General features: G+C 40.2%; 1 protein-coding gene across 1 annotated transcript in view; it reads left to right on the forward strand.

Annotated features, from left to right (window-relative positions):
- LOC135197093 (cell division cycle protein 16 homolog) overlaps positions 1–13,036 on the forward strand; it is a gene marked incomplete at its 5' end in the record, with an annotated part of 67,500 nt that overhangs the window by 23,082 nt on the left and 31,382 nt on the right. Inside the window, 4 exon segments of the mRNA XM_064224052.1 lie at positions 339–418; positions 751–840; positions 7,500–7,809; positions 9,260–9,419. Of these exon segments, the coding sequence (XP_064080122.1) occupies positions 339–418; positions 751–840; positions 7,500–7,809; positions 9,260–9,419 (640 nt within the window).

Raw genomic sequence — 13,036 nt, forward strand, 5'->3', positions numbered from 1 at the left:
CTGAAGATTCCAGCTTCTTTAACTTATCGGTTAGAAGGACAGCATTTTAAACTTAACTACTGTGAATCCAGTTTAAACTTATCAATGAAAAATACAATGTTTTTTATTTAATAACTAGCTGTCCATCTTCTTTAAGTTAGTTTTTCCCCAGTTTCATTTCTCATTAAAAAAATCTACCCTTCAAGCATTCTCTTCCATGAATAATACTTGATTATTCATGTTACCAAATTTTTAAATGATTATTATTATAGATATGATCATTTGTTTTTCTTTAGGTAAGTATTTTCATCATGCAATTTGTCATCTTTGGAAAACTTATTTATTGACTTTTTTTTCAGAGTTTTGAAAAAAGACCCATATCACACTGGCTGTTTACCTATACACATATCATGCTTGGTAGAACTGAAACAATCAAATAGTAAGTTGATTTCTCTTTGTTTTTCTGTAGGTTTTATTGGGAGCAATTTGCCTGAATGTATTGGTCTTTACAATGTCCATTGATACAGCATTTTACCAAATTGATTGATTTATTTGCCCTTCACAGCAGATCAGACCAAGTTCAGAATTAAAAGCAAGCACATGTTTGATCAAACTTACCATTAATGTTCTGTAGACTTTGTATTTAAAAATTATTTGATGAATTTTACAGCAAATATATTTACATTAATATTCTGGTAAAAAGCTAGGGATTCACCTGCTTTTGTTTTCACTATAGTTACATCACATAATACAGAAATTTTATCATTTCAGATTTATTCTTATTAGCACACAAGTTGGTTGATCTGTATCCTGAAAGTGCCCTTGCTTGGTTTGCTGTTGGATGTTATTATTATTTGATAGGTAAGTATACACAAATCACTGTGTAATATTCTTTTTAGTGTGCTCATACATCATCAAGATGTTTATGGTAATTACAGCATTTTTTGTTCATGAAACTTACCTGTCAGATATATATATAGCTGTATTTTCTGAAGTCCGACAGAATTTTAAAAACTTCCGACACACGCAGTGGTCGGCCAGGTGGTTAGTACCCATTCCTGCCGCTGGGAGGTGGGTATCAGGAACCATTCCCATTTTCTATTCATAATTTTTCTGTCGCCGGTGCTGAAAACACCTGTTTTCAGTACCTCCGTCTTAGGATTTTGGAAACTTCATTGCCGCTAAGTATCCTAATTGTCTTTTGATTTATTTACTTGGATTTGTGGCTAGGCATACGCTATCTTAAATTGATTTGAATTTGATTCATTTTTGCATAAAATATCTGAATCTAGTTAGGCTAGTTTCAGACGGGGTTGTCTGCAAAGATAGGGTGTGGCTACCGAAAGCTTCGGTAGATCCGCACTTGGTATGCACGAGGGGTATGGGTCTTGCTTCTTTGTTGAGATTTGTCATGTAAGGAGTGTGAGACCTTTGTCTATTCCGTAAGGAAGACGTATGTTTTGTATGAACCCAATAATCAGTAAACATGTCTAATTCCGTAAGGAAGACGTATGATTCGTATGTACGCAATTAATCAGTAACAAAAGTCAGGGTAGTGAACCTGATAACCTTCCTGTAGACTTTATTTTGCCTAACCCTGTAGTATGGCCTACGGGCTATGAATATGTCTACGAGAGGTGCTCGCTCTCCTTCATTGCTGATAAGTGCTACTTCTGTAATTGTTACTCCTAACCTTGCAGTGTTGCCTTCGGGCCCTAAGCAGTGTCTGTAGAGGAATTGCCCTTTCTCTGATACTCTTTCGATTCATAACTTAGAATCGAAAGTGCTTGCTTTAGAGAGTAAAAGTGAAGTGCAGAAGTGCAGTGATACCCCTTGTGTAGTGGAGGGTGCGTCAGATCGGCCTCGTTTTCGCCTCAGGCCGGGACTCTGCTTGACTCCCAGGACCCGGGGAGGGAGCATGTCGAAAGCCTAAGGAGGGTTACAAGGAACCCCCACCGATCTGGCGTGCCTTCGGCAGTTTCTGATGAAAATCCCCAGACTGCCAAAGTGCGTGCACGTGCACGAATCCTGAAAGATTGCTTCTCGTCCTCCGAAGCGTCCTCCCCATGCAGGGGTTGGAGCTTTCGGAAGGACTCGCGCCCTCTAAATAGAAGCTTTATAGAAGAGGACGCTTCACGTCCTCTCTCTCTCTCTCTCGTTATGCGTTTCAGTGAGAAGTAAGAAGGCGAACGTCGCCTGAACTCATGTCCGTCTTTCCACCGAGAAATACGTAAAAGAAGTCATAGTAGCAGGAAGCTTTTGAGAGCGGACGCCCGGGACGCTCGGATGGACTCCAGGCGCGCGCGGGTGCAGGCCAAGCGCGAGCCAGTGGAGACGATGAGCGCGCTCCGTGACGCCGAGCGCGCGCAGTGGACGCCGAGCTTGCACCCACGCACCACTCAGGTTGGGGTGCCCCTGGCTGAACGTTTCTGTTGAACTCTTCAAGCTCTTGTTTCAGATATGGGCCTAAAGAATTTTACCTCTACCTTCGGTGATACCTTCTACCTCACCTGCAAAGAATGTGAAGTAGGCAGTGCTTCGGAGGAAGCTTAAAGTGAACAGACAACTTCTTCTTCGAAACCCAGCAAGACATCGGGTTTCGTGAATTCAAGAGGTCTCTGTCAATTAATATTGCTTTTCGCATAGGTGGATGGAGTTAGGGAAAGCTCAAGGGAAGATCTCTTTTGCTCTACCGCAACCTTTGCCATTCTGCCAATAAATTTAAGTTGCCACTACCGCAGTCAAGACTTTGCGATAAGGCAGTTACGGGTTATGTAAGGCTCGATGTCCTGCACGTCAGGACTCTCGGCAACGTTCAGTAGGATTCTTGCAAAGGCACTCATCAAAAGGACGCTCTTCAGGAAAGCGCAAGACAGGACTTCCTTTGCCATACTGCCAAAATAAATTTTAAGCTTTAGCAGGCATTAGTTGTGATACGGGAGAGGAAGCTGGTTGGAGAGTTTCTTCCTCTTCCCAGGATAATTTTGCAAGCTTTTTAGCCCATCTGAAAGGGTCTTTCAGCAGGATTCTTGCCCCTTCCTCGTTTGAGACGGGAATCGGAAAAATTAAATGCTCGACTTCCTGGATTACGTTTTGTCAATTCAGTGACTTTCCCCCATTGACAATATACTTTCGTTTTGTCAAGTAAGTGGGTTTTTATACCCTCATTGACACAATATCTCTTTGTCCCGTAAATGGGTTAGTTCTCATTGACAAACATCTCATTAACTTGATATTGCGTAAGCGAATAAGCTCTTATTGACAAGATTCGGAAGAGCTCTCATTCGTCATTCGCAGACTCGTACAAGAAATAGACTCGTAGACTACGTCAATGAACGCTTATGTCCAATAACATAAGAAGCTTGAGCTGACTGCTTCGATTCTCTTAAGTTTTGTTCATGAAACTTGCCTGTCAGATATGTATGTATCTGTATTTCCGAATTCATCTATATATATGTCTGCCAGGTAAGTATGAACAAACTTTATTGTGATATAATTTCATATTTTGCCTTGCGTTATTTTACTTCTGGTTTGGTTCACGTCATATACGCTTGCTGTAGTTACCTCTTCGGATGGCAACCGAGAGGTCTATTGTCTATTTTAAGGACATTTAATCGTTACTCCCTGCAGCCTTCCAGGAGTTTCCGATTTATCTTTTACCGTTGTATGGTAGTGTTCTGACGACACAAACGCATCTATATATTTAGCGTTTTCTGTTTCGCTTAAATATACCAGCTTGAGAGTCTTTTTGCTCAAAAAAAAATAACGGACCTATTTCTTCGTAGAATAGGGTAGCTGGCAACCCAGACATAAAGTTAAGAGACGACGTTCGTAAGCTGCTGGCTGCTGCTGTGTCTGACTGTCCAACCAAGCCAGTAACAGATCGTGCGCTGTCATGCGCTGTAGGTTACGTCGCTCTCTCCTGCGGGATTGACCTGACTAACCGTATCTCTGTGCTGGCGGTTACGTCTCTCCTGCGGGATTGACTGACTAAACTGTATCTCTGTCCTACAATCACGGACTTTAGCCTAAGATTGAGGGATTTCTTTACGTGAATGATAAATGTTGCATTCGTTTTGCCTTACTATGTTCAACAGAGTTATCTCTTAATCCTTTCGGTGCTCGTTACCGCACGGTATAGAACTACGAGTCTACCGCAACATTGCACTTTTATATGCTCTCTTGCTTAGGCAAAGCGCAGCCTTATTAGGAAGTAAGCATACTCGGGGAGGGAATGGATGAGCTTGCTGGGAAGGGAACCATTTCCTTCCTGAAGAAGTTTGTTTCCCCCGAATAGGACTGCAATTCAGACCACGTTTTTTCCTACCGGGAAACTGAAATATTATTCAAGGTCTAGGAATGATTCTGAACATCTCTCAGTGCTCATGATAGAAAGAAGGTGCCGGACATCTGGATAGGGTTTTCAGATGTCCTGGATCTTAATCTGAAAGAAGTAAATGCAATTCGGTCGTCCCTCCAGTCCTCGAAACGAGTTTTTGGAACCAGTGGTCCACATCAACTCTGATTTTCCACAGCTCTCTCATTTCTTAAGAAGTATCTTCTCTCGGTCCTTGTTCGAGTTTACGAGAAAGAGCCTATTATAACAACAGGCATAGAATGTAACGATCCTCTACAGGTTCGTTACAGGATTGCAAAAGTCCGTACGAATCGTCTCGATCGACGGCAGCAACTATTTACTTCCGAGTGGAATCTTTCTTTAGAAGTAAGTTGAGAGTTGTGTAGACTTTAGGGACGCCCTTTCATTCTTCTCTTCGATATGTTGAGGACGAAGAGGCTTCTTCTTCTCTGCTCCCTTATTCTCGATCCAGGGATCGGTACCATTAACGCCATCCTATGATATTGACGGGGATGGATGTTTAGTCTCTTTTCCCCTTTTTCAATCGCTTAGGAAATGTAATAAGAGGATTTATGACGTCACCAGGGAGCGACAATGACGCTGATCGCCCCATGTTGGTGCCTTCAGATCTAGATTCACAGAGGTCACATACTGCCTAGTTTTCACTTTCCAAGGCCTTTTCCGAGAGAGTCGGTCTACTCTAACTCGAAAGGTACCTGTAACCTCTCCGCTCTGAGTCTGACTACGTTCAGACTATCGAGATGTTGACAGGAATAAGATTACCGTCTTCCATTTCCGTCTGAAGAATGGGTTAAGCTGGCAGTCACAACTATTAAAGAATATGCAAATATGTTGTTGACGGCCTTTGGGCTCAGAGATTTGCGTCTGTCAAACAACAAAGCCCTTCACGATCTTTGAGTTCTGTGGAATCTCGAAACTCGCTCACCATCTTCTTTTTGGCTCACCTGTTTTCTCGGAGTCAGACACTCGTGCGAGATCAGGCGACATATAGTAGCCCTGAGTTTCTTGTTGACGAAGTCGGTTGAGTTTATACACCCCCGATGATCGTGTAACATGAGACCAGGTTGGACTGTCAGGCATTCTTCCTTCGGACTGAATCGCCTTTTTGCTCCTCGCTCCTTTCTCCTGGCACCAGAAGCTCGAGTCAGGAGTTGATTCGCTGACGACGTTGGGTTGCGTTGATACACCCCAAGGTTTGCTTAGATTGAATCACCCAGGCAGTCCAGACACTCATCCATTCAGCGAAGAATAGTGCCTTATGGTCTCAGGGTACAGCCTTGCTGTCCTTGATTCGTCTGACTGGTCAACTGGTCGGTCACCTGACTTTAGTACAGACGGACTGACTGTGCATGTCCAGATCGAAGCTTTCAATATGGAACTTAGACGTTAGTCTGAAGTTCTTGATGTCAAAGCATTCGAACCTCTCCTTCCTGTTAACTTCTTGCATGTGATCAGGAAGGCCTTCTTCTAACCACCCTAGATACGACAAAGAGGGTTAGTGAAATTTTAAGCCATCGTCACAAGTTTTGGCTTTAGAGAACACAAGGCGGTGTGCTCTCTAAGCCTTCCGTTGTGGCCTAAGAATGGAAACCCGTTTTGTCCTTGGGCCAGGAGCTTTGGAAGCAAGGATGGCACAAGTTAGTGGGCAGGAGCCAGAGAGAGTCCTGTGCCCTGTCGGGTCTCTCAAGTTTTATCTACATAAAACTCAAGAAAGTCGAAGTCATTCGGGCAATCTGCAGTGTTCCGAAAAAGACCAGACTTGCCATATCGAAGAACAGCCTGGGCTTAGTGTTAAGGAGTTCTTTTAAAAATGCTCCTTCATTCTGTTTGCACAAAGATTTGAAATCTTTTTATCTGAATGCTCACGAGGTGAGGGCGCGGCCTCGGAAGCTTTCAATTTCAGAGCATGGCACTCAGCAACATCCTGAGTCCCCATGTTTTAGCGAGGCAACTCTGTGTTCACTTCACACTCCCTGTGAGATGTGAAGATGGCATATGAGATCTGCTGCTCGCTAGGGCCATACGTGTCTGCAGCACAATCTTGGGGGCAAGAAGTACCACTCATCCTATCCTGTAGAAAATGGTTAGGAAGAGCTCTTAATTTAGTTGTTGAGTCGCCGACAACGGCGACTTCTTAACTCTTAAGCCTTAGTTAAAACACCTTAACTTTGGCTAGGTTTGGTCAGGTGGTGATATATATTATATATATATATATATATATATATATATATATATATATATATATATATATATATATATATATATATATATATATATATTTATTTTACTTCTTAGCCCTCATGGTATGGTCAATATGGTCTAGTCACGTCGTGGTCTCGCCCCTTTTTGTTGACAGATCCATCTGGAGTGCACCAGCTATATAGGTCTTCTACCGCTCGCTGGCAACTCTAGTAGCAACAAGCAGACTTACGTGGCAGTAACCACGAAGCCAGCTATGCTAACAGGTGGAACCAAGATGTAAATCATCTGCATGCATTTTGTTTCCCAAAATCCTTCTATTCTGTCCCTTCCCACTTCCAAAGGTGGGATTCAGCTATATATATATCTGACAGGTAAGTTTCATGAACAAAATGATATTGTTATGATACAATAAAGTTTGTTCATACTTACCTGGCAGATATATATAATCAAGTACCCACCCACCTCCCCTCTGGGACAGTGGAAATAAAAATTATGAATAGAAAATGGGAATGGTTCCTGATACCCACCTCCCAGCGGCGGGATATATGGGTACTAACCACCTGGCCGACCACTGCGTGTGTCGGAAGTTTTTAAAATTCTGTCGGACTTCGAAAATACAGCTATATTATATCTGCCAGGTAAGTATGAACAAACTTTATTGTATCATAACAATATCATGTTTGTTCTGTGGCTAAAGAACATTGGATACAAAAATGGTTCAAACTGTATTGCATTTAAAAGCCTTCAAATGCATTATTAAATTGAATGCATATTTATTATTTAAAATATAATCAACAGATGCCTCTCAAAAAGTAATGAAAATTAAATTCCTAAATGTATAACTTGTTTTTAATTCTGATGTTTCACCTATCATTAAAGACTAAGAAAACTTCAATCTTCCATGTAAAGTCAGTAGATTAATGCAGGGTTGTGCTTTCAGGTAAGAATGAACAGGCACGTAGGTACCTGAGTAAAGCAACGGCATTAGACAGAGTTTTTGGGCCGGCTTGGATAGCATATGGTCATTCATTTGCAGCTGAAAACGAGCATGATCAGGCCATGGCAGCATACTTCAAAGCAGCGCAACTCATGAGGGGTTGTCATTTACCACAGCTCTATTTAGGAATGGAATATGGCCTCACAAACAACCCCAAGTTTGCTGAAAAGTTTTTCAAGGAGGCTTTAGATATTGCACCAGAAGATCCTTTTGTGTTACATGAACTTGGAGTTGTGGCTTTCAGTAATCAAGAGTAAGTACGCATGAGTATTGAGTTGATGTTTTTGCCTATTTATGTACATGTGGTTTCTATGTACAAAACTTTGTTGTGTGTATGTATTATATACTTTATTTTGTAAATGCAAACTTTTCTTTAACTGTACTATTTTTTTATTACTACCTCTATATAGTTTCTTACAAGAAACTGCTCTCTGGTTCCATTGTGATCTCCCAAAGAGGTGCATTTTTTAGAAACTAATTTCTCTTTAGCTAGGATAATGGGAATCATATTGCTTTACATGTTGTTAATAGTCCAGATTAGCATAGAAAAATTGTTCCTTATTCAATGCATTCTATCCAAATAAGAAAAGAGAAGTTCAGACTTGATCAATCTCTCTATGGATAGGAACTTGTCAGTGAATTGATTGATAATATGGTAGGATCAGTTACACCAAAGTTTGGCCATCAGTTGAACTTCTTGGTCCTCAGACTTCGGTGTTAGATCCACATGCTAGGTCATTCAGATAACATAAAAACTTACCAATTAAATGTTCATAGTATGTCTTTGTCAGACTAATAGCTTACTGGTGTCACTTTACCCTTTGAAATTTGTCCTTTGGTGGTTGCTGAAATGGTAGGCCAATAACTTGGCTTCTATCCTACACATGTCTTACCTTTGTAATGCACATCAAATTATTAAGCAGAGATCAGCACTATGTGATTCTCACAGCTTTCCAGGTAGATTTTCAAACATTTATATGATACTCAGCTTGGCAAACCTTGTTAACTAAGGACCATGTGTTGTTTTCAGGAACCACCATTACTATTAGCTTTAGTTATTTGACAATTTAATACTAAGCAACCTTACATCCTTGAAGCTGTTAGTTACATGACTGATTCAGATACACTCCATTACCTTCTTGTATCTTGGAAAACTGGTTTATAAGTATATATGAACAGTTTTGATTTTATTTTTTTATAGCATGCAAATTGCTTTACACAGAAACCCTTTTATCTCCTTAAGATTAGATGCAGATGTATTTCAACTTGAGAACAAAGCAAATAAAATGGAGATTGATCAAGTTGAGGGTTTATCCCAACTTCAGGGACCACCCTTCATTCTTTTGAAACAGAAGCGCCTCTGTTTTAAACCTTGGATGGCCTGTACTTTCTAGTATTGTAGTAACGCATTCTCACAAGTTGATGCTATGTATTCTATGTAACAATTTTTTTTTTAAAAGATAAATTACAGAGATGATACTAATATTATAAGGTAATGCAATTCTCATGTTTTGGCATTTAAACCTTTTTGAATTATAAGGTAAAAAGGTTTGTTACATCCACAAGAGTATGTACATTATATGGTATGGTTTGTACTTGGAAAAGATTCAGTGTGACTAGACTATTGAAAAATATAGAAGTTGGTTTAATTATTCTCTTTGTTTACTCAGAATTTAAATGGATTGTTGTTTACGTTCTTTCAGATATGAATCAGCTGAAGAGTATATGCGGCGAGCAGTAACCTTGGTTGAAGAAAGTGGGGTGGTTGTTGTACCAGAAAAATGGGCAGTGTTACTGAATAACTTAGCTCACGCATGTCGCAAATTGCAAAAATATGAAGAAGCACTTCACTTTCATCAGCAGGTAAATATTTTGTTAGTTTTATGGCAGTATATAGTACAGTAGAAATATAATAATCAAATTCAGAGTGTCTGATATTTTATCCTGAGGGATTATTAAATAATGAATTTTTTCTGGCAGTTCTCTGTTTAGAAGTAATCTGGTATGTTTGTCTATTGGATAGGTTTTGTATATTAAATATACTTTATTCGTTAGGGCACATATACATTATTCGTAAGGTACCCTCTGTAAACGCTAATGGGTAAGCTTTGTTCCTTGTTTCAAGGAAGGGATAATTACCTAAAAAGTGAAAGACTTGTAACCTAATATACCTACTTCAAAAAGTTTGCAAAGATCATCCGATTCATAAGAATCAATGGATTTAGACTTAAATTTCTGATATAGCAGCTGAAAGTCTGTAGTAAGTCATGTTAATTCTTTATTCAATTTTTTTTCCCTTTCTGATGTCACACTCATAGATGGCACTAAGTTGTTTTTACAGCAGACACTGCTTTCAGACCCAGCTTTTTTTTTTCTCTCTCTCCAAGATCCAGGAAAGGAAAGCTACAATTTTATATAAGTAACTTACCAAGTAATTATTTCTACTTAATGCAGCAGCTTTAAAATTTGAAATTTGCAGTAATCCATGATTGCAGTAGGAATAGGTACAACACAGCTGAATATCTCAAATCATTTCTGCTGATAAACAAGTGAACTTTGATTGTTCCAAGCAGCTTTAATTTGGATTTGGTCACTGACTGGTAGTTTTTTGTCTCCATGCAGTGACATATTTGTGTGTTTTGATTACATGCTTGCTATTTTCATTAGCAAAGGTTCTGTTAGAACTGTTATTCATGATAATGATTTTTTAATTTGAATTTGGTCACCTGGTGGTTACTCTTTCTCCATTTAGTGACCTATTCATTAGCTATCATTAATTGAATTTGGTCACCGGCTGGTTACTACTTCTCCATTTAGTGGTCTGTTCATTATCTTTGATAGCATTAGTGCTATTCCTAGTTAGCATAGGTTTTATTAGACTTTTTTCACGATTAAGCTTATGGCAATGTCTGACAATTGTAGAATTAGTATTCGTTATTGCAGCAAAGGCTGCACGACTAGGCTAACGAAAGCCTTTTATGAGTCCCACACAATATGTATTAATTATAGAGGACAGACTTTTGATTGACCTAGAATGTACTCCCAATCTTTTTTAGCCAATTTACCTGTTCTTCCCTCTACTCCTGCTGTTTTATCCCCTATAACCAGCCCCATAACTATTTCACCCTCTCCTTTACCCAGCCCCATGCTTCCAATCCTGATGCCATGCCCAGCCTTGAAGCACATGTTGATCAAACAAATATTTATCCTAATGATTAGTACCATGGAGCAATTAGGCGCCTCAGTGAAAATCATTATGGACAATGTGTTAACAAAGTGCCAGTGAAAGTGCAGTGTTAGTGGAGGAGGAGTCTGCCCATTCCACCGATGCTCATAGGCAGAGGTCACTGTAAGGCTCCCATGCACCAGGGAGAAGGCATACTGGAAGTCCAAGAGAGGTTGGTGGGGTTTGCCCATGGGTAGGCACCCCCTCAGCTGAGCATGGTGATCAGTCCCAGGCCTCTGTGGACAACTGCTGGAAAGGCTTGTTTGTTTGTATGGTGTTTATACGTTGCATGGAACCAGTGGTTATTCAGCAAAGGGACCAGCGGCTTTACGGGACTTCCGTGCTACGTTGAGAGTGAACTTCTATCACCAGAAATACACATATCTCACACCTCAGTTGAATACCCGAGAATCGAACTCGCAGCCACCGAAATGGCTGGCCAAGACCATACTGATCATGCCACTGAGGCGCTGGAAAGATGTCCGCAAGGATGTGCATGAACTTTCGCCCAGCTCTACTGATTCCTCCCCAGACAAGAGGTGCTGAGAGGGCATTCCACTGCCAGACAACTTCCACCAGCCCCCCAACTGCTTTTCATTCACCAGCCTTGGGTGCAAGTCCAGGTAGTGTTAGCAGGGCCAGTTGCAGTTGGTATTGTAAGACCAGTGAATTTCTTGTGGGCCCCCCCCAACTGCTGTCCATTTGCCCGCCTTCTGCCCAAGACCAGACAGTGTTGAGCTAGCAGGGCCAGTGAACTTCCAGCAGCCACCTAACTGCTGTTGATTTGCCAGCCTTTGCGCAAGTCCAGATAATGCTGAACTAGCAAGTTTAGTTTCCAATTGGCATTTCAGGGCCAGGGAACTTCTAGCAGGCCCCCCAACTGCTGTCCATTTCACCAGCCTTGAGTGCAAGTCCAGGTAAGGCTCAGATAACTGGTCCATTTTCCAGTTGGCATTCTAGGGCCAAGGAACTTACAGCAGCCCTCCTATGCCTTCATCATGTAAAGGGCTGTTGCAAAGACTTCAAATGGACATGCGTACTGCCACTGTATCATATTTATGTACAAAAAAAAACTGTAATACATTTTTCATACACATTTTAAACATAAATGCATGAAAACTTATAAGAAAAAGCTAAAGTTTCATTATAACAAAAAGCTGAAGTTTCATTAACAAAATGAGTTATAATTAGCTCCCAAATTAATAAAATATAACCAAGTGAAGTCTTTGTAAATGCATTTTTCGGAACAGCGGCGGACAAGAACGAACATGAAAAAACCCTATACGTAATATATTTTCATACACATTTTAAACATGAAAGCATGAACATTTATAAAATCGACACATCAATCACTAAATTTGCACCTTTTTTGACCTGAAAAAACATCCTCTTTGATAATGTGAAGGGCAGTTTCAAAAGCTGCCTTTTTATCATATTTCTGTGCAGAAATAAAAATACCCTATACGTAATACATTTTCATACACATTTTAAACATAAAAGTATGAACATTTATAAATCGACACCCTCATAGCTAAATTTGCACTTATTTAACTCTATATTTCATAGAACAGTGTCGGTGGCATATATTTTACCCTAATACCTATGTAATAACTCTCAATAAATTTTTTAATATAATTTGCATAACCTTTATGGTCTGAACAGTATTTCTACAAATCTGTTAACCGAAAATTTTGCCGTAAAAATACCTTATAGTAATACCTGTTATTTTGTTCATGAAACTTACCTGTCACATTCCCATTTTCTATTCATAATTTGTTCATACACGAAACAAACCTTCGGTCTTAACATTAGGATTTACTAGCGCCAAGCTGGAAACCGGTAGAATTAAAATTACACTTGTGAGATCCAGGGACTAATGGCATCTATACCAGATCACGGGGCATGTATACCCCCAGAATGCCCACGGCTACCTGTGACCCATCAGTTATTTTTCCTACGCCTTAAGATAAGACGTGTTACTGTCTATCTCATTTAAAGCCGGTTTTTCACTTTGCCCGTTCTTTATCCATTTCATTTTTTATTTTTCATTCCTTTTTCTTTCTCCAAGTGTGATCATGTGTGGTAAGAGTGTATACGTGGTATGATGGAGAATTTTGCCTCAACATCGGGATCGTCTACCGCTTCGAAGAGGAGACAAAGGAAATGCCCAGGAGTCAGTGGCTTCCCTTGTTCTAGGTTCCTAACTTCGGTGTCGACGGATCCTCATCCAACGTGTAGTAGGTGCAGGGAAAAA

The sequence above is a fragment of the Macrobrachium nipponense genome, chromosome 18, assembly GCF_015104395.2.
Source record: "Macrobrachium nipponense isolate FS-2020 chromosome 18, ASM1510439v2, whole genome shotgun sequence".
NCBI lineage: Eukaryota > Metazoa > Arthropoda > Malacostraca > Decapoda > Palaemonidae > Macrobrachium > Macrobrachium nipponense.